Consider the following 23215-nt stretch of genomic DNA (forward strand, 5'->3'; position numbering starts at 1 on the left):
ACTTGCAGTAGGCTTATCAACTTATTGAAGGTTGTGATTCTTTTGTTGTCATACTCCAACTGATACTGGTTCGCTAGTATAAAAGCTGAAGTAGGAAGGAAAGGTGGTAAGAGACTTGTAGATCATATCGTCTTCTGTGATTTCCCTTCCACAGAAATTGAGACGTGCCTTTAAGCGCAACATGTCCTTGTTGAAGTCATTGACCTTTTTATAGTCAAGCAAGCGGATTCCATTCCACTGAACAGCTAGTCCTGGGAGCAAAATATCGTGAATGTTCCCAAAACGTCATTTAAGGGCATCCCACAGTTCTTTGGGTGTCTTCAACTGAAGGTACTCCCAGCGTAGGCTAGGATCAATATGTCGCATCAGAAACATTAAGGCATCTGCTTTCATCTTATTAGATAGTTCATCATCTTTGGGGTCAGTAATGGTGGCAGCTGTGTAGTCTTTTGCCATAAAGACATTTTCCATATCGGAAACCCAACGATGGTACTCAAGTCCTTCTGAGTTCAAAATATCAAACTCAGGTTGAGTTCACTACTAGCAAAATCTCTAGTGGCCACCCATTTTGGATACACTTTTCTAAGTGTATCATTTGAGTAAAGCAAATGACACCCTTTTATATTTTTAGTATTCTTTGTTTTATGGGTACCGATAACAGTGACAAAATAAAAAATATAATCAATAAAAGTAAGTTAATACATTTATTAAAGACAAAAATCCGTATTTATTGCTAAATAAAATACTAAATTAATATATTATATTAAATATTCGGATAAGTATCTGATATAGATACGGTTAAGAGTGTGAAGTAATAATATCTAATTATTTATTGCATTTAATTTTTTCAAATTTACAAATTAATCATCTTTCCTTGCAATCCGTATTGCAAAAAGTATCTGTGTCATTATTTTCTTGTGTTTTTATATTTAAAATGTTATTAGAGTTTTTGTATAATTAGTTAATGGGCATAATTGCAAAATAAACTATGCATATCTGTATCCATTAAATTGTCAAACGTTTAATAAAAATTGATGGTTGTTTAAATATAATTATTAACCAGATTACTTTGCCATCATAATTATGAGTTTTAGTTTGCCGTATATCTATTATTTCTAATATATTAGGTGTAGATTGAGAATAAGTTTTCAAAAAAAAAAAAAGTTTTAATTGAAGTGGTTAAAAGTCAAAATACAAATAAGATCCCAAATTCTTCTCTTACATACAGATAATCGTATTTAATTTTTATTAGCCACGTTCCTTGTTTTCGTATCCAATATGGTAACTAATAGCTACAATTTCAATTTCCATATCCAATGCTAATTGTACACCTTTTACCGTATCCAATGTTAGTTACGCATTGACTTTCCAAATCCAATTCTAATTGTGCATTGGTGCACTTCCATATTCAATCGTATTGCAAAAAATATATGTTTCATTATTTTCTTATGTTTTTAGATTTAATATGTTATTAGAGTTTTAGTATTATAAGTTAATGGGCATAATTGCAAAATAAATTATGCAATATGTATCCATTAAATTGTCATACGTTTAGCAAAAATTGGTGGTATTTCAAGTATAATTATTAACCAGGTTTAATTCGCCGACATAATTATCCATTTTAATTTGCTGCATATCTATTATTTCTAATATATTAGGTGCAAATTGAGAATGAGTTTTTTTTAAAAAAAAAAAGAGTTTCAATTGAATTGACTTACAAATAAGATTCCAATTTTTTCTCTAACATACGGATAATCATATTTAGTTTTTATTAGCCACGTTTCCTTGTTTTTGTATCCAATATGGTAACCAATAGCTACAATTTCAGTTTCCATATCCAATGCAAATTGTGCACCCTTTTCCATATCCAATGTTAATTATGCATTGATAACTTTCCAAATCCAATATTGATACTAATTGTGCACGGGAGCACTTCCATATTCAATAACTGTGCACGTTGTGCACATCCAATGCAAACCACTCAATCATATTGATGTTGAGGTGCTATGAATTGAGGTTCAGGAAACAAAATTTAATCAAACAAATTTTCAGTTGAAAAAGAGATAGCATCGATCATCAAAAGGTATCAATTTTTATTCCAATGATTATTGACATTTGTTCATCGATTTTTTTTAGTATCATTTATGACTTTAGAAATCAATTTTTATTTTCACCAAAAACTAAATACTCATTCCTTTTGTTTTTCTATGCAGCTTGATAACAAATCTTTGATCAACGATATGGACAAGGAATGGATATTTTTAGATAAGCACACTGATGAATATAATGCTGGATTGCATGCATTCCTCAATTATGCCTTAGAGCATGCTTCTTTTGAAGGTACAATCAAGTGTCCATGTAAAAGGTGTCATAATGGCTACAATAGACTGCCTGCTGTTGTTGAGCAGCATCTTTGGGTGGATGGCATGGATCCAAAATATGTTAACATCCCCTGGACTGAGCATGGTGAGCATTTACCAGCTGTAGTTGATCATAATATGGCAGGGCCTTCATCATATCAACCAGATTTTAATTTGTCGGGACCGTCATCACATCAACCAGATTCTGATGTGCAAGATATGTTGCACGATGCATTTGGTATGTACGAAGGTGAAGATGATTTACTAGAACCAGCAGAGACTACTGAAGGTCCATCCTTGCCTAACGGCCCTACCCCTGATGCACAAAGATTTTACCAGCTTTTAGAAAAAGCTGACGCTGAATTATACCCTGGTGCAGGAAAAAAGATGTTTGATTTTTTGATAAAGCTGTATCAAATAAAAGCATTGAACAGTTGGAGTGATGTATCGTTCACACAATTGCTTGAATTGTTAAAGGCTTATTTGCCCCCAGGGGAAACTCTTCCTGCTTCTTTCTATTTAACAAAAAAGTTCATCAAAAGTCTCGGGCTGACATACCAGAAAATCGATGCGTGTCCAAACGATTGCATGTTATATTGGAAGGAATATGCTTCAAACACAGTTTGTCATGTATGTGGTACAAGTCGGTACAAAGAGAACACCTCCCCTACAAAGAAGGTACCAGCCAAGGTTTTGCGTTACTTTCCATTAGGGCCAAGGCTTCAAAGGTTGTACATGTCTCGCCACACCTCTGAATTTATGGTTTGGCATTCTGAAAAGAGACCACGAGATGGGGTTCTACGTCATCCAGCCGATTCTCTTGCTTGGGAAGAATTAGACAAAATTGACAATAATTTTGGCTCTGATGGTCGAAATGTTCGTTTGGGCCTAGCCAGTGACGGATTCAATCCTTTCGGTATGATGAGTTTGTCCCACAGTACTTGGCCTGTTATCGTTACTGTTTACAATCTCCCTCCTTGGTTATGCATGAAAAAGTCATACATGATGCTATCGTTGCTCATTCCAGGCCCTAAAAGTCCAGGGAATGACATAGATGTGTACCTGCAACCTTTGATAGATGAATTGAAAATTCTATGGATAGAAGGGGTTCCTACGTATGATGCGTTCAAAAAAGAGGTTTTTCAGATGAGAGCTGCATTATTGTGGACTATAAATGACTTCCCAGCATATGCCATGTTGTCTGGATATAGCACAAAAGGATCTAAAGCTTGCCCAACTTGTGGTGAAGAGACTGATTCTTTTAGGTTGCATCACGGTAAGAAAGAAATCTACATGGGACATCGAAAGTGGCTGCCAGATAACCATATTTTTCGCACATGGTATAATAACTTCAATGGATCAACTGAGCATCGTAAACCCCCCAAACCAATGACAGGTTTAGATTGTTTGAGGGCGTTAAGTACATTGGAGTTCCAGTTTGGAAAGGGAAAGGAAACAAGCTCTAGTCGTAAAAGGAAACGAGTTCAAAATAATGATAACACAAAATACACAGGACCGTGGAGGAAGCAAAGTATTTTTTTTCAACTACCTTATTGGAAGGACTTATTATTGCGTCACAATATCGATGTCATGCATGTTGAGAAGAATGTTACAGAGAGTGTCATTGGGACTTTGCTTGGAATTGATGGAAAAAATAAAGATAGCTTAAAGGCACGCCTTGACATGGTCTTAATGGGTGTTAAGCATTCGCTCCATCCTGAGGCACGTGGTGACCGAACATGGCTACCCCCGGCGAAAATCACTTTATCCAAAGACGAGAAGACACTAATGTGCAAAGTACTTGAGTCGGTTAGGGTGTCTGATGGATTTTCATCAAACATTCGTAGATGTGTAAGAGTTGATGAAAGAAAATTGGTTGGTCTTAAAAGTCATGATTGTCACATAATTATGCAGTATCTACTTCCAGTGGCCATCCGTCGTTCACTAAAACCAGACATAACCAAGGTATTATTGGAACTCAGTGCTTTTTTCAGACAATTATGTACCAAAGTTGGCACCGTAGACCATTTTCGTGCTTTGTCAAATCGGATTGCTGAAACACTTTGCAAATTAGAGATGATAATGCCACCATCTTTTTTTGACGTCATGGTACACCTTCTAATACACTTAGCAGACGAGGCAGCAATTGCAGGACCTGTGCAATTTCGATGGATGTACCCAATCGAAAGGTATGTCAAATAAATTTTTTTTTTAAATAGCTTTTTTTTTTGGAAACATTTATACGTTTTAATTTCTGATTTATATATGAAAAAAGAAATTTAGTTGTCGACGTATGTTATAGTTATATAGATATATTGACAACATGATATATATGTGTATCGGCACTAGCATTTAATTACATAAACAATTTGACTGTTAACAAGCCATTCAATTTACTTTATAATTACTTTACTAACGCTTGTGAATATATATATATATATATATATTTATATTTATATAGCTACCCTATATATATCATATATATTTTGTTTATGATTGAGCTACAATTAATTTCATCATAAGGAGCGAATCTGTGAATGATATCATAGCTAACAATTAACCTTTTTTTTTTTTTCTTTTTTCTTTTTCCTATTTTCTTTTGAGCCAGATACTTACATGACTTAAAAAAGTATGTACGCAATAGGAGTCGGCCTGAGGCAAGCATCGCAGAGGGTTATATAATTGAAGAATGTCTATCATTTTGCACAATGTATCTGTCAGATGGAGTTGAGTCAAAAAGAACAAGAATTGGTCGTAATGCTGATGACCCTGGGATTGTTCCTCGTGAAGGATTACCATTATTTGTCGGGATGGGACGATCTATAGAACCAGGACACGAGTTTACACTAACTGACCTTGAGTGGGAACGCGCACATACACATGTGTTGATAAATTGCCCTCAGATTAAGCAACATCTAGAGTAAGTTATTTAATATTAATTGTTCATTATTGTGCTACCATTGATTAAACATAATTCATGTATCACTAACCAATCATTGTTGACATTGTTAGCGACCATGTGGCAAACACACAGCGGACTAAGAATAGACGCACAACTTTGATGGAGGCTGAAAGACAAGCAAATAATACATTTTCGATATATTTTCAGGAATTGGTAAGATTTTTTTTTCCATATAAAGCATATCTTTTTATAACACTTGTGTCATATATACAAATGAAGCATCATATTTTAATAATACAGATTGAGAGAAGAGTACAACGAAAAGAATTTGTCGACCCAGACATTCGAGCCTTGGCTATAGGACCAGATAAAAAGGCAAGGCGATTCAACAAGTACATCATGAATGGGTTTCGCTTTTTTGTTAAATCTATTGATGCTCAATCAAATACTCAAAACTGCGGTGTGTTTGTTAAAGCTGGGATGAGTAGCTATGCTACTGCGGGAGATCGTAGACCAAGGGATGGTGTAAAAGACTACTACGGTGTACTAACAGACATCATTGAGCTAGATTATCACCATGGTCGGAAAGTCTTATTATTCGATTGTGATTGGGCAGATAATAGAGTTCGCAATAGAGCCGTCAAAATGGATGAGTATGGCTTCATTTTGGTAAATTTTGATCATCTACTTCCTAAACCGGACACTCTCATTCTTGCATCACAATCAGTGCAATTTTTCTATGTTCAAGACCCAACTGAACCGAATTGGCACACAGTGATCCGAACCCGACCTAGAGATTTATTTGATATGGGCACAGACATAGAACCGGAGCCTTATGATGCCCAAAATTTGATTGTAGGGATTAACGATGACGGAATAGCAAGAACAGACATGGACGGTGTTCTAGTGAATGATGTCATAGAATGAAATTGAAGTAGTTGTTTTTTTTTTTTAACAATTTTTTTTTTCTGGTAATTATTTTGTTGCAACTTTGGTACTGTTTTTGTTTTTCAATATATTAACAATTTTTTTTTTTTAATATATTTACATTGTGGTGCCCTAATTATATAGTACTACAACGAATTGATTGAGGTACGAAGCTGTGTTTTTGTTTGCATTTTACAACTGGGTATATGGTGCATTTAACTTCAATTTCATTTTATTATCAAGATTTGGTTTGGATTCAATTTGATTATGATCTGTATTGTTATGGATTTTGTGGCAATGGAAGAGTATTGGGGAATGAAGGTATTACATTCAACAGTCTCGATGAGCCAACAAGGCATCAATTTGCAGAACTGCTCATGTTGTTATCCTCACATGCAAATACCCCATTTCCTCTGCCCTCATCTGAAATTGTCCCTTTTCTAGTTGGCATTCTAGAGTCAGATTCGAGCAATGTCGAAACCAAACAGTCATGTTTGGGTGCACTTCACAACCTATCCACCATGTTTGTCCTCCGATAAAGAAATCTCCGAGAAAGCTCTTGCAGCATTGGGGAACTTGGTTGTGACCTTAATGGGGAAGAAGGCTATGGAAGAATCTTTTGTGCTTTTTCAAGCAGAGCGGATTTGAGGTAGAAACTATATTCCTTTTATTTTATTCAGAAATCAACTAAATTGAATTATATAAAGAGGCTGTTTAGAGTTTGTAGTCAATTAGAAAACCACATCTTCACGTTTTCAATTGGGGGACCTTCACGGATGCAGAGAGCGGGACAAAATAGAGTGAGAGCGGGAGCAAAATGCCTGAAATCAAAAGGGAAACAATGGAAAAGAGAAATTGAGCGGGACAAAGATTGTGTTGCCGCCAATTGTGTATTAAAATCCCTTCGAACTTTCAAATGGATAAGACGTGGTTCTGCTATGATACGCATATAAAACAACCACGTCTGTAGAAGTGGAGGTCAATTCCCTATCAGGTTTAACAATCAATTCTCCATCTCTCTCATCTCTCTGGTCTTAGTTGGAGGAGGTTTGCTTATCTCTGTTAATTACTATTCGTTTGGAGAATGGGTATGATTGTTTATATTGATTTTTGTGGTTTTGACAGATGAGTCACCTATATGAGGATGAAGAGGATTACGAAGAAAATGGATATGACGATAGTGAGACACAAGATGTTGGTGGCGACTTTAATATTCAACAAGACGACGACAGCGAAACACAAGATGTTGGTGGCATGTTTCATCAGCAAGATGACGTCAATGTTTCATCAGAGGCGCCTGGGGGAATAAAGAAGCACCGTGGTCCAAAACAGAAGAATTGGGCAATGGAGGGTCGGGAAAAGCTCTTGTGGAATCGTTTTGGACTTCCTAAGGGTCCACGATTGAAGGTGGCAAGATTCTCAAGATTCTTGGGTATTTTGGCAAAAGACTTTACACTTTTTCCAATTAGTACACCTGACTACCGGCATTTCAAGCTAGTGACAATCTTGCAAGGGCTTGGAATCGTGTTAAGGTATATGTTGAATGTTTCAATCCTTTGTTAACATTGTCTTATATGTGACTTTCCATTATATTGATGCGTATAAACAATTTGTGCAGGAAACTATTGATTGGTCTAATCCTTGGGTTGCAAGTTTGGAAGGTAAAATCAAGAAAAGGGTGAAGAGCAAGTTAAATGAACGGTGGAAGCACTGGAAGTCTCAGTTGCGTAAAAAATGGTATAAACCATTCATGAACACACCACGTAGGTTTCAAAAGCCTAATGATGATCGTGTCAATGAGCGTCAATGGAAAATTTTTGTTGCAAACATGGACAAGAAGAAGCACCAGGTACAAAACAATTATTTCATCTTCTTCATGTAGGCTAGATTTAATATTACTTAGCAGTGTTCATATGTTGGAACACAGAGAATAGCAAGCATCAACAAAAGAAATCGGTCTCAAAAGAAGATGAACCAATCAACAGGGACTCGAACATATGCAAATGTCGCTCATGAATATGTAAGTGAAACTTCAGTGCATACCTTCAATGTTATGTTAGAACAACTTCAAGTCTATTCAACACTGGACAGAGCTATATCAAAGACTATATATGGACAGTTATAATTCCTTTTTCTTTGTTTCTGTCGGTAAAATCTTTAGTTTAAGTGATTTTTTGCTTGAGTATGTCCTCAATTTTTCTTCACCAAAGCTTAATTAATAGGTGTATCTCAACTAATACAGTTTGTTGCTTTAACATTCGCTTAGCTATCCCTATATATACTAACTGCCCACTTCTTAAAAAGAAAAACGCCAAATGTGGTAATTGCAAACATATAAAGGGAAGAAGAGACCTTGACCTCGATTTATTGTAATGAGTTCCAGATTGGTAGAATATATACTTTGCAGACAACTATGCTTTTTGAGAAGTTAGTATGGCAAGATTAATTGTTGCATGCTTGGTAAGTTATTTCATTGCTGAGTAATTGTTGATCGGTATTCACCGACCCTTCCACATCTAAAAGGTCTTCAAAATGGAGATACTGCTACAAATGCTATCAAGCAGGTCACCCTTTTGAAACTTAACCCTGAAATAAATAGAGATCCCATAATGCATCAGTTAAGCAATTCATTATGGCAGCATCTATATACAGCATTACTTCATGGCAGTATAGGCAAATCACCATTTCTACCTTATTTCAATATACGGAAAATATTAAAAAATGAAACGGGGGAATTATTTACAGATTATTAGTCCAAATATTTAAAACGTGATTACCTGCATACATTTGGAATTGTTGCATGCTTTGTATATTTGTTTCTTCTCTCTCTTACCTGCCCACCTTCTTGTATATCTAGTGCATATTATTAATATACAATCTATTGCATAGGAAATTTCTCATGGTAAAGAGCCAGATAGGTGGGAGCTATTTAAATTAACACATCAAAGGAAAGGGTCCCAAGAACCAATAGATGCGGCATCTGCAAAGGCAATTGTAAGCTAATTTATCTGTAGCTTTATTATACTTGTAGATATTTCGTGTCTCCTTTGCTTATGGTCTATCTATTACATTTGTTGTAGGCGGATTTTGAAGAGGCTGAACAAAAGAGGCTAAGCATGAATGTTGACATCACTGCTCCAGAAATCCGTGAAGAAATGTATGCTGAAGTTCTTGGTAAGGAGAAGGGGAATAGAGTGAGAGGTGTTGGAGCAGGGGTTACTTGGGACGAAGTCCCTGGAATCCATGTTGAAGAGGGAGGAGTATCAAGAGAAGTGAAACAGTTGCGAGAGCAATTGGAAGAGCAAGCGAAAAAGGCACAAGAGAGAGAAGCACACATGATGGAGGAACTACAAAGCAAAATGGCTGAGCAAACAAAACGGATGGAACAAATGTTTGAAGTGAGGTGCGTAGAGATGGCACTCCAAAAAATGGGAGAGATGTTTAAACAATGCGGAATATCAGTGGATACACAAGAAGATGTCATGCAAACGATGTCTCAGTTTGCTCGTGACACGCCTCAAAGGCCATCGACTGTTGCTTTTTCACCAGATGATGATGTCTACCGTCCTACAATGCCATTTGATTGCCCCAATATGCAAATTGATTAATCAAGTAAGTATATATTTATATTTGCATTTTGACTATACTTATTGGATCTGGAACTTTTTTACAGTTCATATTATGATTTTGTACATATATATGTTATTTCTGAAAGATCGAAACGAGGTACTTTTATTCTGTGTTCAATCTACTGGACTTTGTCTTTAAGGTCCACATAAATAAAGCCTGCTGATGTTAGTAGCAGAACAAAGCTGAAAAGAAGTACTTACAATTTGACAGGAATAAAACTAACCTTCCAGTATATAAGGCTGGTTGTACCACTCTGATATCATTTTCTGTGTGTTTTTGTTAATGACCAATATAACTTGGTTTCAGTAAAGTTCATTATTCATAGCATAGTGATGATGTATAATGATGATGATATGAGTCATATGACATAGATGAGAGTCACATCCATACCGTAGCGGCAGAACTATTTGGTCTTGGAAACCTTTAGTTTCAGTAAAGTTCATTCACAACACAATGATGATGTATGTGACATTGATGAGCACTTGGATGTTTGAAGTTGTATTTCTATATAAAGAGTTGAAGAATTTTTCTTTCAAATCTATGTGCTAACTAGCGTTGTCTTTATTAAGTATGGGCATAGTAGCATAATCATGGAAGTAAAATCACTGCTGTGACATGTACATATATATGTTATTTCTGATCAGTAACTCGTCTTTAACTTGATCCATATGTTTAGGAATCATGCCTCTATCAGCCATTATGCAACTAGAGCGGGAGCTAATCTTGTGGAGATGGTGGTCATTGCTTCAAGACTATTAGGATTTCAATTCAATGTCATGTTAGGATTTCAATTCAGTACTAGATTAGGATTTGAATTCAGCATTTATTTCAAATTATGTAGACCTTATAAATAACAAAACTATTTATGTACTTCTGGTAAAATTTCAATGTTAGTGGATTTGATTTTATTCATTGAGGTTCTTCTTTGCAGGGGTGTTATAATGGTTATAATCATGAAACATCAATTGTTAGATTATTGCTAATTTGAATTTTCATAATAGCAGATTAAAAAAAAAAAAATTGCTCTGAATATTAATGGTAGGTTTTAATATTTTTTTTTTTAATATAAAAATTCAAATGATACCTTTGTCATAGGGTATCCAACGCATAATAGATACTGAAGAAGATTCGTTGCTTTGTGTAATAACATTATATAAAAATTTATAATATCAAATGAAATATTAAGGTATTTAGTATCGTATACGTATAAAACAAGTATTTTTATATTTCGATTAATATATAAATAGAAATTAAAAGAAAATGAAGAGAGAGAAAGAAAAACATTAATATAACATTTAAAATAAAATAAAAAATAGAGACACCAAAGTCAAAAGCGTGGCTTTTGGTTACTGGAGCCTGCAATAGAGGATACCCTTTTTCATTCCGTGGCTGCACCGTACCTAATAACTTTTTGATACGGTTATCCATATTCTCTAGAGCAAAAGATACAGAAAAATTAAAGTGTTCTATAAGGCATATGCTAGTAGTGGTTGGATCAACCATCTACATAAAACAAGGGCGAAGATATAAATTACACAGTCATAAAGACATCCACGTGAATTATTTTCCAAAAATATGAATTAGATTTTAAGACCAAGATTCGTAATGGTCACATTTTTTTCGATGCTATGTGACAATACTTTATCACAGCAAGTGTGTATTTATAATGCGCATGAACTTTCATTATCATGGCAAAACACAATTCTTTTTGTATAGCATTCTAAACAAGTAATAATTATAGCACATAATACATAATAAAAACATAGCATATATTAAAATAAATGACATGGCATGCTCAAATTTCACAAATGTATACTAAAATATATGTTACACATAATAATAACAATAATGTATCATGCGTAAAATAAAATATAAATAATAGCATAATATAAAGACATGCTTAGAAATAACTATATAAGCGTAAATAAAATTCACAAAACATGCTCAGAATTACATAAATAATATATAACAAAATATATATGGCATGTTCAAAATTAAGTATAAACTATAGCATAATTAAAACATGCTTAAACATAATTATTTAAAACATAAATAACAAGGCATGCTGACAAAATATAATAAAAGCATAAACAATAAAGTATAAAGCATGCTTAAAAATAGAAAAGATAAATAAAATTCACATGCTTGATTAAAATCATAAAAACAAAATAAAGAAAACATACTTGATGTCTAGAAAATAAAACGATCCTAGCGCACGCGCGTGTTGGTGCAGGCGTGCGTAGCGATGTTTTTGGACTTGAGAAAACTGAACTGCTTCGTCTTTCTTTTCAGCAATGAGCTTTGTTCTTTTTTTTTTTTTTGTTATGGGCCTTTTTTTCACTTTTTTTTTCTCTGTGCGCCTCAGGGCCTCTTTTTTTCGTTGCCCTTTTTTTTTTTCTTGGGCCACAGGCTTGCTTCTTTGTTTTTTGTGTTGTGTTAGGTCGACTCTTTTCTTTGGGCCGGGTCACACACTCTTTTTTTTTTTTTTTCTTCTTTCTCTTTTTTTTCTTTCTCTCTTCCGCCTCTTCTTTCATCTGGTTTTCTGGTGTGGAGGCAGCGATGCGCTGGGCAAGAGGCCTGTTTGTTGCAAGGGCGCGGGGCACGAGGGCTGGGTTGCAACGTCGGTGCAGGTGGATTAGGCTGCTGGGTTGCTGCTGCAGGCGGTTAAGCAGACGCTGATGGGGAGGGCTGCGCAGGTGCGTGGTGGGTGGGGCTCCGGTGTGGGCTGTGATGGCGCGGTGGAGGATCAATGTGGGGGCGCCGAGACGCAGGTCGGCGGGGATGCGAGGTTGGCCGCGCCGCTGCTGGGATCTCACACACGGGCCCGTCGCTGCAGGTGGCTTGGGCTACGCAGGAGGGTTGTGAGGTCGGGTTCCAGATTGGGTCGGTGCTGGAGGCTCGTGTACTGGGCTAGGCACTGTGGTGCTTGGCCGGAGAGACAGAGATGAGGCCCGTGAGATTTGCAGTCGGGCTGTTCTGTGGAGGGTTGCAAGGATGAGGCCGGTCTGAGGCAAAGCCGATCTGTTTTTTTTTTTTTTTTTGGTGGCGGCAGAAAAAGAAGAAAATGGTTTTTTTTTTTTCTTCTAGGGTTTTGATTTTTTTTCGACGGAAAGAAACTAGTTTCTAGTGTTTTTTTCTTGGCTATTGGCTCTGAGCGTACTGATAACGTGTTAAAGTAAAAATGACAGTTGGAATTGATCTACTCATTTCATTTCATAACCTCTTTATATAGGGAAAGAATTACAATGGAAAAAAGAATTACAATGATGACATTAACTACTGATTGATCCATAATCCATGCTGATTGATGGTAATTGCTAATTGCTTGATTCCCTCTCCGTCAATCACTTTGACGAAGGCACATAATGTGTTTTTCCTTTAATATGGAAGTAAATTTGATTATGATTTTATTAATTAGGAAAATTTAATATATTTTATTTTTTTTATTGGTATAAATTAAATGAGAAATTTAAGTTTAAAAAAAATACTTTTCAATTGAATATATCTTATAAGGATATTTCTGGAAAGAAAAATGGGTTGGATAAGTAAATTTAATAATTATAATTAAAATATAGGGTGTAATGAGTAAGTAGGGTGAACAAATAAAATTGTAGGATGACAATAGCCGCACCCTTAAACCAAATAACCCTTGTAGCATCATGTCCAAGTAATAGCGACCAGCGTTTGCATTATCAGACATGATATTACATCTCCATCCATTTTGGTACAAGTCTTTTCTGCCTAACTTCACACGCCACTCTTTTTTTTATGTTTATTACTACCACATTTTTTTTATTTTCAACCTATAATACTAGGTTCGTCGAAATTTGGTTTATGAAAAGACCAATGAAATTGAAGATCCACAAAATCTATAATTAATCCTATGACCAGGAAGTCTTGCCGACCCGCAATAAGGATAGATATTTAGAGTCATTGTGCAACATTGAAATTCTGAATTTCAATACCTGAAAAGTGAAAACACAAAGGAAATCACTTGATGTTTTTCTTTTCCTTTTAAAATATATTTATTTGGGCATGTTTTCCTTTATTATTTAAAATAAAAATAAGTATATAGTTGGGTCAGGTCATCCCTGCGCGGCTGTACAATACATCACCGAACGGCATAACGGGCACTTACTTATTATCCATAGGAGGCCGGGTCAGGTCCAGGTCATCCCTGCGCACCTAAAGCACATTGCTGAAAGCTCTAAACCAAAATCAAAGAGCAGCAGAAGCCAGAAGAATGTCACAGTTCTAAAAACCAGGGGTGGAGAAGCCTCGCCTCCTCGACCACAAAGAAGGCGGTGTCGTTTTCTTCCCCACCTCCTCCGGGTATTCTTCTTTTTCTTCTTTTTTCTGAGCTAAACTCTCTCTTCGCTTTCACCATTGTTCTTGTAGTTTCAAAATTACAACACAAAACTCCTTGGACAACCAAAATTATTAAATGGCACATCTTTTTCAATTTCACATGAGAATAGAAAGAGACGGGAGGTGTGGTGTCTAAAGGATTAGTACAATGAAAACTCATTGGTTTTTTATTTCTGTCACAGTTGTCGATTACTAAACCAGTACTACTTAACTTGTATGTATGGCTATTGTCTGATAATATACGTACATACATGTATGATAAGGCGACATTGTGGAGAAACCACGATATTAGGTAATCAGTGTGGAATTTTGTATCCTCAACTTAATTGTCATGATTTAAAGGCAGCCTTACAGGTCTTTATTAAAAAAAAAATATTGACATTGTCACTTGTGGAATAAGAGAAGTAGAATATGCGAGATTGCCGGTTGTCAGCTGTGAGTATCCAATAAACTTCAGGGGTGTATTGTATATAGAATTACTAGAATTTTTAAAGAAATCTATTAACTTTAAAAATCTAGAGGTATCAGTTAGGAATTTAAAAATGAATGAAAGTGCAATGGTATTCAAAATATCATTCATACATAAGTAACTAAAAAATCGTCGGTGAGCCTTGACTTATTGGTTAGCTAGCCTAATTAATATAGTTGAGGTCAAGGGTTCAAATCTCACTGACATCAGGGATGGGGTGGGGTGGCGAGTTATATTGTGGTCCAGAGTAAAAAAAAAAAAAAAAAAAAAAAACTAGAAAATCATGGATAATTATAGACTTTGTTATATTAGATATGAATACCAAATGGGGAAATGATCATTTACCCAATTTCAGCTAAAAAATTACCCACTTGCTCCACTAACAATTTTTTAATCTCATTTACCCAAAACACTCTAAGAGATTATTTCTCTAATACCCAATTAATTCTTTTTTTTATTCTTTTTATTTATTTTTGAGACTTTTTTGCCCTCTCCTTACACTACAAGAAAAATGGCCTTTTGCAAGGAATTTTTTCCTTGTAAAAAACTAAAAATTCCTTGCATTAACCCAAATGCAAGGAATATTCGTTGCATTTGAGTCCTTGCAAAGAGGCCCTTGCAAAAGAGTAAATACAACGACTTGAAAATTCCTTACATTTGAATTCACAAATGCAAGGAATTGTTCATCTCGAATGCAAGGAATTTAACACCTGAGGTTAACTATGGTTAACTGATATACAAGGACAATTCCTTGCATTTGGTATTAAAAAAATTAAAACTAAATAAAAAAAAATACCACAAATGTCATTCTGGAATTTTTTTTATTCCTTGAATTAAAAACAATTAGTTCAACTGTACATACAGACCAAAAAAAAAAGTGTACATAAAAAATTGATGCTACTAAGCTATAACAAGATTAGCAAAATCAAGATACATATACACAAGTAGAGACACCAGAACAAAAATTAGTAAAACTGCAAATCACTGAAGCTTGGGGTGAGTGTATTTTGGTGTGGGGAGAATCGTCCAAACTCATCTACTCCCAAGATCCCCTCGAAGTACCTTTAATGCTAGCTCTTGAAAGCAAAGCTCCACATTTTCTCTAGTCTTGGCGCTACATTCAAGAAACATGCATCCAATATCTTTTGCAAGAGCAATGCCCTCTTCTCTACTCACAGCCCTCTCAGATTCCTGAAATTACATATAACTTCTTTTTAATATGATCCAAGAAATTGAGACAACAAGAAAAGGGCATTGAGGGGTATCTTATTATCTTGTGACATATATGAAGAGCATGCTACTACATAGTAAGGCATTCCTGGCTGTCTATTTACTGCTAGAGAGAAAAAAGACTCCAATACTATGATCCATAGTCAGGAGCATTGTTTTCTTGTTCATTTTCAGAATAAAGTTTTCAAGGATCAGATACAGAGACTGAAACTTACTCTATCAACTTTATTCCCGACAAGCACCTGGACACAGTCCTGATTGGTTGAGTATAATTCCACTTCTTTAGCCCATACATCTGATAAGTTGGTAAAGGTGTCTCTCCGAGTCACATCATAAACTAAAAATAAAGCAGATAAATCATCTATTAGTCAAAATCGGACAACTATAGTATGTAAAGGTTTTATGAGAACTTCAGATTATAAATTCAAAATACTGATAAAAAAAGGCCGGAAGGCAAGGGAGAATGTACTATACTTGAAGAACTCAAAATTATTAGTAGTTATATAGAACTGCTCAAACTCTATTATCCCCTTCTCATAGTTTCACATGCAATACGCTTAATAAACTTTAGATAATAGTTACATGTGAAAAACGAACACTAACAAGAGAAATGCTAGAACTTGCTCTGTAGTTGCTAGATGGATATTGGTTCCATTTTCCTTTAATAAAGAGTTGTGAATGTAGATATTTCCAGAACAAGTGAACGTACCGAGAATGATTCCTTGGGCACTTCTATAGTAAGAGCTTGTTAATGTTATGAACCTCTCCTGTCCAGCTGCAATAACAAAATGATTTGTCATATTAACAATGCATCATTAAACTTCAACATTTAAATCATTAGAAATAAGGGTGTGAGCTCTGAAGTCCCTTAACAGAGTTATACTCTTTTCCCATCATCCAATGTAGAATGGGCCATAATCAAAATTGCATCATAGAACGAAAGAATACACCAGTTCCACATGCAGTACATGTATCCCAAATTGTCATCTTAATTCTCTTCCCACCAACAGTAAGCAGCTTAATTTTAAAATCCACACCTGCAATCATGGGAGCAAGACCCATCAAATGCATGAATCAGAATGGTTGTATCAATCAATCCAATCACAAATTCTAATACTTGTACAAGTTGAATGTATCAGAATGGTTGTGTCGATCAATCAATCCAAAGTATGAATTCACGTACATATGAAACACTAAAAGCTACCAACTTTCCAGGTCCCCTCCTTGGTAGATCACAAAAAGTCTAATCCTTTTTCTGAGTCAGAAATGCATTTATTCAGTTCTTGCTAACTGAGTTGCATCACAAGAAGAAAAGCATGCAGAAAATGTAGAAAGCTATGACTGAGCAAAACACAAGAACCCCATACAGCACAAAGAAAAAGCTAGCTATTCAAATTTCAAAACCAAATTAATAGTAATAGATCCAACAGTTCATCTCAAAAGACATGCAGTAAAAGGGTCTCTTCCAGAGCAAATGAAATGCCAAGCTAAAAAGCAAGATACAGAAAATGGGTTACCAATGGTGGGAGCAAGATGAGCCTTCAAGTGCCATTTCCTTGCTTCATTCTAAGAATATTAGAAAAGCCAGTCATTAGAGTTCAGCGCTTATGTAACTTAGAATTACTAACTGTATTAAACAATTCAAGCCATAGAGAAAACTCCAACTTGATGATCATATAATCTAATTAAGAAAGATAAAGATGCTTAGTCACATGAAAAGAGTCGATTGCACCTAAACTAACAAATCTTCAGTGTTTGTTATCCAATCATGTAAATAAAATTAAGTGGCTCCATGAAGGAACACCTATTTAGGTACTTTACAGTAATAAGAATAAAATAACACACGAAAACTTTATTACACTTATCATTACTTTGAACCCTAAGGATCCAAATGAAAATAGCACAAATAAAAACCTTGAGGAGGAAATTCAGGTTTGAACACGGTGCTTCTGGAATTGAAGTGTTTCTCAGTAACTGTGAATTGCACAATAATACATACGAGCCTTTCAGCTATTCCAATTACACAAGAAAATTCAAACGGAAAGTAACACATAATATGCAAAACACAACAGACCTTAGTCATCTTATTATGCTTCTTCAACAATGAGATTACCAAAGAAACAATAATGGGGGCCTTAACAATCCATACAAATAACTTAAGAAAAAAAACTAGTCAAATGAGGAGCTACAAGCACAGAAAAGAAAACCCAATTCACACTCAAAGCCAAATACATTCATATAATTACTGTTGTGCAGTGAAGAACAGTAAACTGACCCTAATGCATTCAAATACCTTAATGAAAGGATCTGAGAGTGAGCACTGAGCAGCATTACCACCCAAATTCCACAATCCCTAACCCTGTGGAAGGAGACCACCAAATTCAGTCTTAGATAAACAGATTTCAAGTATATAACTGACATAACTAAGTAAGTTGATGACAATTCTACACTAACATTGCTGACAATTTTTCAATACCAGTAGCCAAGAAGACACATGAATTTCATTGATACCATTGATTTTACATAATAAAAGTTACATCCGAGTCATCCGACTACTGAAACAAAGTTAATTACATGCATAGATCATCCAATTTTCATGTGTCATCATTCAGATTTCAAACTTTCAAACAATTGATGATGCCCACAAGAAAAGGCTCACTACCAATTGAAAGGCCCACATTCTACCAGGCATGAACATATTTAGGTACTTAGTTGGCAAAACGTACATGCTATTTATAATTAATATCTGATAAAACCACTCAACCCAACATCTATTACTCTCTTGACAAATTGACCAAATTGGTACTGAAAATAAAAATACAACTCAGCCTTAAAACTAAATGTACTAGTCATATACCAAATGCTAAAGTCATATACAAATTTCTGTCAATATTACTCACCAGTTTAACCAAATGCACCGGAAACCAAAACCTCTACAACTAGCAATTATTTGCTGAACCTGCAACCCATTGAATTCCTTAACAGAATCACTATAAAAATATTGAAATTTAACCAAAATTAACCTCCGAATAAATGAAAATCCAAATTGCAGAAAACAACAACTATCAATAAGAATTCGGATCCTAAGCAAACTAGTTATATTATAATACCTTTCAAAACGAGGCAAAGCAAAGTCGCGAGGATGAACTAAAAATAAGATTCATGCTCAGCTTGCCGATTTGGAAACCAAAATTTCTACCCGGGCATTTGGAAATCTATCATGGATCGAAAAATCAACTCAAACCTCATAAAAATTAAGACAGTCGTCAATTCACACAAACACATAACATAAAAGTACAAAATCGAGAACAGAGCATAAGAGATGTGGGTATTGGAGCTGAGGGGTTAGGATTTGTGTTTTGGGTATTAGGGTTTTTGGGCCTGGATTGGATTTAAGAGGCAATGGAGCGGGATATGAGAGCGTGAGAAAAAAGAATGACGAAGAAGATGGAGGGGAAGGGATGTGTGATTCAGATTTGGGTTTGGTGCGTGTTTCTGATTTTCTACTTTTCGGATCTGGGTTTCAGTCTTAGGGAGAAATAGAGAACGGAGAGATGATGAAAGAAAGTTATCTTAAGAAGAGAATTGGTGTTATCTTAAAAATGATAAATTTAGACCGAACCTTTGGAGCGCCAAAAATCCCGCTCAATCAATGCAAGGAAATGAAAAGCAAATACAAGGACTTTTACTTTTCTTATATTTTAACAAACAAAATGCAAGGAGTTTACGTGTTCTTGGCATTATCTCCAAATTAAATGCAAGGACTTGTACAATTCTTTGTATTATCAAACCAAATACAAGGAATTTTAACTCCTTGCATATAAACCCGTTGCATATACCCAAATTTCTTGTAGTGAAGGGAGCATATTATGAAACTTATCCAGATCACAACTAGATTGGCAAATTTAGACATTATTTTTCCAGATGCTTTCATTGTTCACCTTGCCTTAAGTAACCTACCTACTAGTTTTGGGGCCTTGAGAACTGCATATTTTGCACAGAAAGAGCAGTGGGATTGGAATGAGCTGATTGCTATATGCGTGCAAGAAGAAGAATTGCACAAGAGAGAGAGTATTTTTTCTGTTAATCTGATGGGTAAGCAGAAGGGTAAGTGGAAGTCTGGAACTTCTAGTTCTGCAGCAGCTTCTGGTGAGGGAACCAGTGGGGTTAAGAAACCATACCTTGCTCCTAAAAAGGCTGTAGGCAAGGGTAAAAGACCTGGAAATTTTAAATGTTTCTTTTGTAAGAAAGAGGGGCATATTAAGAAGAATTGCAAAGGTTTCAAGGATTGGCTTGTAAAGAAGGGTAAGTGTCTTAGTTCAGTTTTCTCTATTGAGGTTAATGCCATAGATAATTGATGGGGCTGAAATAGCCTCACAATTTAACCCTGCAAAATGTAGTTGTTAGTATAGGATAAGCAGGGATCGTTCAGTCCGGGGATTGTAGGGTACACCTAAACAAAAAGGTCAATTTAAATTAGTAATTACTAAAACAAATATTAACAAGTATTTATCTACAAATTTACACAAGAAACAACCATAAAAAGGGGGGATTCAAGTTTTGGTTTCTAAGTTCCTACGAAATAAAACAAAAAGATAAATATATACATGTGATCAACTTCTTCACACTCAAATCAGAATTTCCAAACCATATCAACATGCAATGAATTATTTCAATCTAAACAACCTAAAATCGTGCCAACACTAAATATCAGAAATGAATTCGAAGTACAAGTCTGAAGAGATCGAGTACCACTTTAATTCTTCTTTTGAATCTCCTAAGTTAGGAAAAGTCCGTAACTCAAAATATTTCATATAAAACATCACGTTAATACTGAAGAGCATCCGTCAACATTAAATATGAATCATTAAGTGCAATTAGAATTCTGAATCCAAACATGTATGCATCCATAAGAAGTTACAAACGCACAAACATGTAGCATATAATCTCGACCATTGTACATAGCCTTTACCACTTTAATTTCTGCCCCAAAACGATTAGGTGAATCAGAACACAAATTTGGCTTTATCAACCTGCAGATTAACGTCATTATTTAACCAAAATCATATGCTTAAAAATATAAAGGATGACACAAAATCAGATTATAAAGATATCATAAACAACTCAAGAACATAAAGAAACAAATCTGAAAATTACTAACATAAACTCATTCTCAACAAAAATCCAATTCCAATAATAAAGCTCATAAACGAAATCTGAAATTCAATACTAAAGAGTATGAAAACAGAAATAAGGGCCATGGATTACACTTTTTGATCTTCAAGGAAGCTTGGAGAACGTCAAGAGAACACAAGGCTTGGCCTTCAAGAACACGAACAACCTTGGAGAAGTCCTAAAGCTCTTCACGACGAGAGGATTTTTCTGAATATTTGGAGAGGGTTTTGGAGAGAAGAGAGCTAAGCTAATGAACTGAATTTTGTATGAAGAAGTGATCCTTTGGAGTAGAGAATGACTGCTATTTATAGTGGAATTCTCATCTCTTGTGATGCAATCATGGTCAATCATCTTAAGGTGATTTCTCCTTCAAATTTGCTTGATTTTCTCATGACAAAGTCTTGATTTTTCTGATCTCTTTTCCCTTTAATGACTCATTGTATATTCCTTGAATAGTGACCAGATACATCCCTTATTCCTCTCCTTTGATTTGTACTAATTTCTTCTTCCAAGAATTGTGCACACAATAAACTCCTACAATCAAGAAAAATCAGAATTTAATTAGAGTTTATAATCAATAAGAAATCAGATAATTAGGAATAAATATTGATTAAAAACAATCCATTTTATCTCCTTGAATTCTTCATGATTTTTGTTTTAAGTTTTCCTTGAATTCATCAGTCAAGAGTTTCTAATGTGATGGACTCTCATTAAAATATAAAAATCAGAAATAGAAAAGTTCAAATGAAGAAAGTTTCCTAAAACAAAATAGGAAATATTTCCTAAAATGAAAGAGGAAAGTTTCTAAAATGACTTGTCCTTAATTTATGCTCATTTCTGCTCTTTTTCGCCTGTTTTCTCCATTTCTGTCCTTGAAGTACCTAAAAACATAAACTGTGTTATAATTATTAATTTTAAGAGAATAACTTAACCAAATGAGGGAAAATACATATTAAAAATGTCACACTTTGTGCTCTGATCAAATACCCCCACACTTAGCTTTTGCTAGTCCCTTAGCAAAATCAAAACAAAAGACTCAACAAAAGCAAACACGTCACTACTAGACTCTACACAAGTGACACACAAAGACTATATTTGCCCTTAACATTTGTCTCATAAATCCTTACTCTCATGGCATCAAAATTAGCACTTAATCAAGAATCAATATTTAGATATTCGAGAGTTAATTGAAGCATATAATCCACATATAAATAAGTAGGACTTGGTTGTAACAATGGTGATGGGTGGAGCTTAGCATGTTTCAGACAAGTATGATTCATATCCTCACAATGCATATCCACTCTTTCTTCTCTCAGAACATGGCAATGCTTAAAAGCTTATAATCACTCAATTATATGTGAGAGAAAATATTTTGAGGCAATCAAATAGCTCACATATATAAGAAGCGAAAAGCACTTTGTGAATTTAATTTTTCAAGATCTCATGAAAGATATCAACTACTTGCACGGATGGACCCAAGCCATAGGTTCAACTCTTATAACTCATCTCCACAGATCAAAGGCTGTCCCATCTTAAGGATCAAAAAGGACTTTAAAGGGTTGAAATGGGGCTAACGTTCAAAGTTTTAAGAAACAAAGGTTAAGGAATGTCAAAGTATCCTAAAAACCTAGTAGAGCTCATGTTGATGTAGAGAGACTTCTAGAAATTCACCAAGGCATATAAAACGTTACATCCCATAGAGGCAAAATAAGAGGGCCTAATGTCTTCATGTTGGGCCCAAACTTCCTTTGAACTCTAGTGAACTGGACAAAGACCAAATTTTTCTTTCGATAGTGGGCCTTCAATTCAAAATAAACTCCAAATCCACAAAGTATGGGGGACTAAAATCCATAAACAATTTTTTTTTTCTTTCTTTTTCTTTTCTAGCCATACACATTTTTTCTTTTTCACGGCTTTCACATACTTTTTTTCTTTCCTCATGGACAAGTCTACCCCCACACTTGAGCTTTCACCTCTTCTTAGTCTTCATTTTTGCTACCAAATCCATGTAGTAATCTCAAAAGATAGCTCCACTAAGTTCTTAGAACAAAGGGTAGGGTAGTAACTATACTAAGGTTCAGGAGTTAAGGATTTTAAGGGTGATGAAAAAAAAAAAAAAGGCTTAATGTAGGCTCAAAGTGGTTAAACTAGGGG

General features: G+C 35.0%; 4 protein-coding genes across 8 annotated transcripts; 3 read left to right on the forward strand and 1 right to left on the reverse strand.

Moving 5' to 3' along the window:
* Nucleotides 1-2240: 2240 nt before the first annotated feature.
* Nucleotides 2241-6189, forward strand: LOC112203009. Its single transcript, XM_024344040.2, has 5 exons — nucleotides 2241-4325; nucleotides 4495-4549; nucleotides 5082-5280; nucleotides 5373-5475; nucleotides 5563-6189. The coding sequence occupies exons 1-5, from the start codon at nucleotides 2241-2243 to the stop codon at nucleotides 6187-6189; spliced, it is 3069 nt and encodes a 1022-aa protein (XP_024199808.1).
* An 866-nt stretch (nucleotides 6190-7055) lies between these two features.
* Nucleotides 7056-8012, forward strand: LOC121049070. The gene is made up of 3 exons (XM_040505534.1): nucleotides 7056-7183; nucleotides 7315-7721; nucleotides 7808-8012. Exons 2-3 carry the CDS (start codon nucleotides 7315-7317, stop codon nucleotides 7869-7871), a joined length of 471 nt encoding a protein of 156 aa, XP_040361468.1. The 5' UTR covers nucleotides 7056-7183; the 3' UTR covers nucleotides 7872-8012.
* A 107-nt stretch (nucleotides 8013-8119) lies between these two features.
* On the forward strand, nucleotides 8120-10622 carry LOC112201428. Its single transcript, XM_024342302.2, has 4 exons — nucleotides 8120-8209; nucleotides 9079-9183; nucleotides 9270-9801; nucleotides 10496-10622. Exons 1-3 carry the CDS (start codon nucleotides 8159-8161, stop codon nucleotides 9795-9797), a joined length of 684 nt encoding a protein of 227 aa, XP_024198070.1. The 5' UTR covers nucleotides 8120-8158; the 3' UTR covers nucleotides 9798-9801; nucleotides 10496-10622.
* Nucleotides 10623-15458: 4836 nt separating this feature from the next.
* LOC112203010 (ras-related protein RABC2a) lies at nucleotides 15459-19413 on the reverse strand. Of its 5 annotated transcripts, XR_005800715.1 has the most exons (9): nucleotides 18997-19413; nucleotides 18787-18845; nucleotides 18180-18245; nucleotides 17404-17452; nucleotides 17070-17141; nucleotides 16760-16923; nucleotides 16596-16661; nucleotides 16102-16223; nucleotides 15459-15847 (listed from the first exon to the last, which is right to left on the reverse strand). XR_005800715.1 is itself a non-coding variant. In XM_040507220.1 (4 exons), the coding sequence occupies exons 2-4, from the start codon at nucleotides 16684-16686 to the stop codon at nucleotides 15689-15691; spliced, it is 372 nt and encodes a 123-aa protein (XP_040363154.1). In that variant the 5' UTR covers nucleotides 16687-16923; nucleotides 17404-17649; the 3' UTR covers nucleotides 15459-15688. The 5 variants fall into 5 exon arrangements, 3 of the variants coding, with proteins under 3 accessions (XP_040363154.1, XP_040363155.1, XP_040363153.1); XR_005800714.1 differs by lacking the exon at nucleotides 17070-17141; XM_040507220.1 differs by lacking the exons at nucleotides 17070-17141; nucleotides 18180-18245; nucleotides 18787-18845; nucleotides 18997-19413 and having other exon boundaries at nucleotides 16596-16923; nucleotides 17404-17649.
* Nucleotides 19414-23215: the final 3802 nt, after the last annotated feature.

This window comes from Rosa chinensis, chromosome 5, assembly GCF_002994745.2.
Source record: "Rosa chinensis cultivar Old Blush chromosome 5, RchiOBHm-V2, whole genome shotgun sequence".
NCBI classification, from domain to species: domain Eukaryota; kingdom Viridiplantae; phylum Streptophyta; class Magnoliopsida; order Rosales; family Rosaceae; genus Rosa; species Rosa chinensis.

Coding starts and splice junctions, on each gene's coding strand:
- LOC112203010 (XM_040507220.1), bottom strand. CDS start 16,686: ATGACAAATCATTTTGTTATTGCAGCTGGACAGGAGAGGTTCATAACA. Junction 16,224..16,595: donor TGCCCAAGGAATCATTCTCG/GTACGTTCACTT, acceptor CTTTATTTTTAG/TTTATGATGTGACTCGGAGA. Junction 15,848..16,101: donor TCGGGAATAAAGTTGATAGA/GTAAGTTTCAGT, acceptor ATGTAATTTCAG/GAATCTGAGAGGGCTGTGAG.
- LOC121049070 (XM_040505534.1), top strand. CDS start 7,315: ATGAGTCACCTATATGAGGATGAAGAGGATTACGAAGAAAATGGATAT. Junction 7,722..7,807: donor GGGCTTGGAATCGTGTTAAG/GTATATGTTGAA, acceptor CAATTTGTGCAG/GAAACTATTGATTGGTCTAA.
- LOC112201428 (XM_024342302.2), top strand. CDS start 8,159: ATGAACCAATCAACAGGGACTCGAACATATGCAAATGTCGCTCATGAA. Junction 8,210..9,078: donor CAAATGTCGCTCATGAATAT/GTAAGTGAAACT, acceptor TCTATTGCATAG/GAAATTTCTCATGGTAAAGA. Junction 9,184..9,269: donor CGGCATCTGCAAAGGCAATT/GTAAGCTAATTT, acceptor CATTTGTTGTAG/GCGGATTTTGAAGAGGCTGA.
- LOC112203009 (XM_024344040.2), top strand. CDS start 2,241: ATGGACAAGGAATGGATATTTTTAGATAAGCACACTGATGAATATAAT. Junction 4,326..4,494: donor TAAAACCAGACATAACCAAG/GTATTATTGGAA, acceptor TACACTTAGCAG/ACGAGGCAGCAATTGCAGGA. Junction 5,476..5,562: donor CGATATATTTTCAGGAATTG/GTAAGATTTTTT, acceptor TTAATAATACAG/ATTGAGAGAAGAGTACAACG.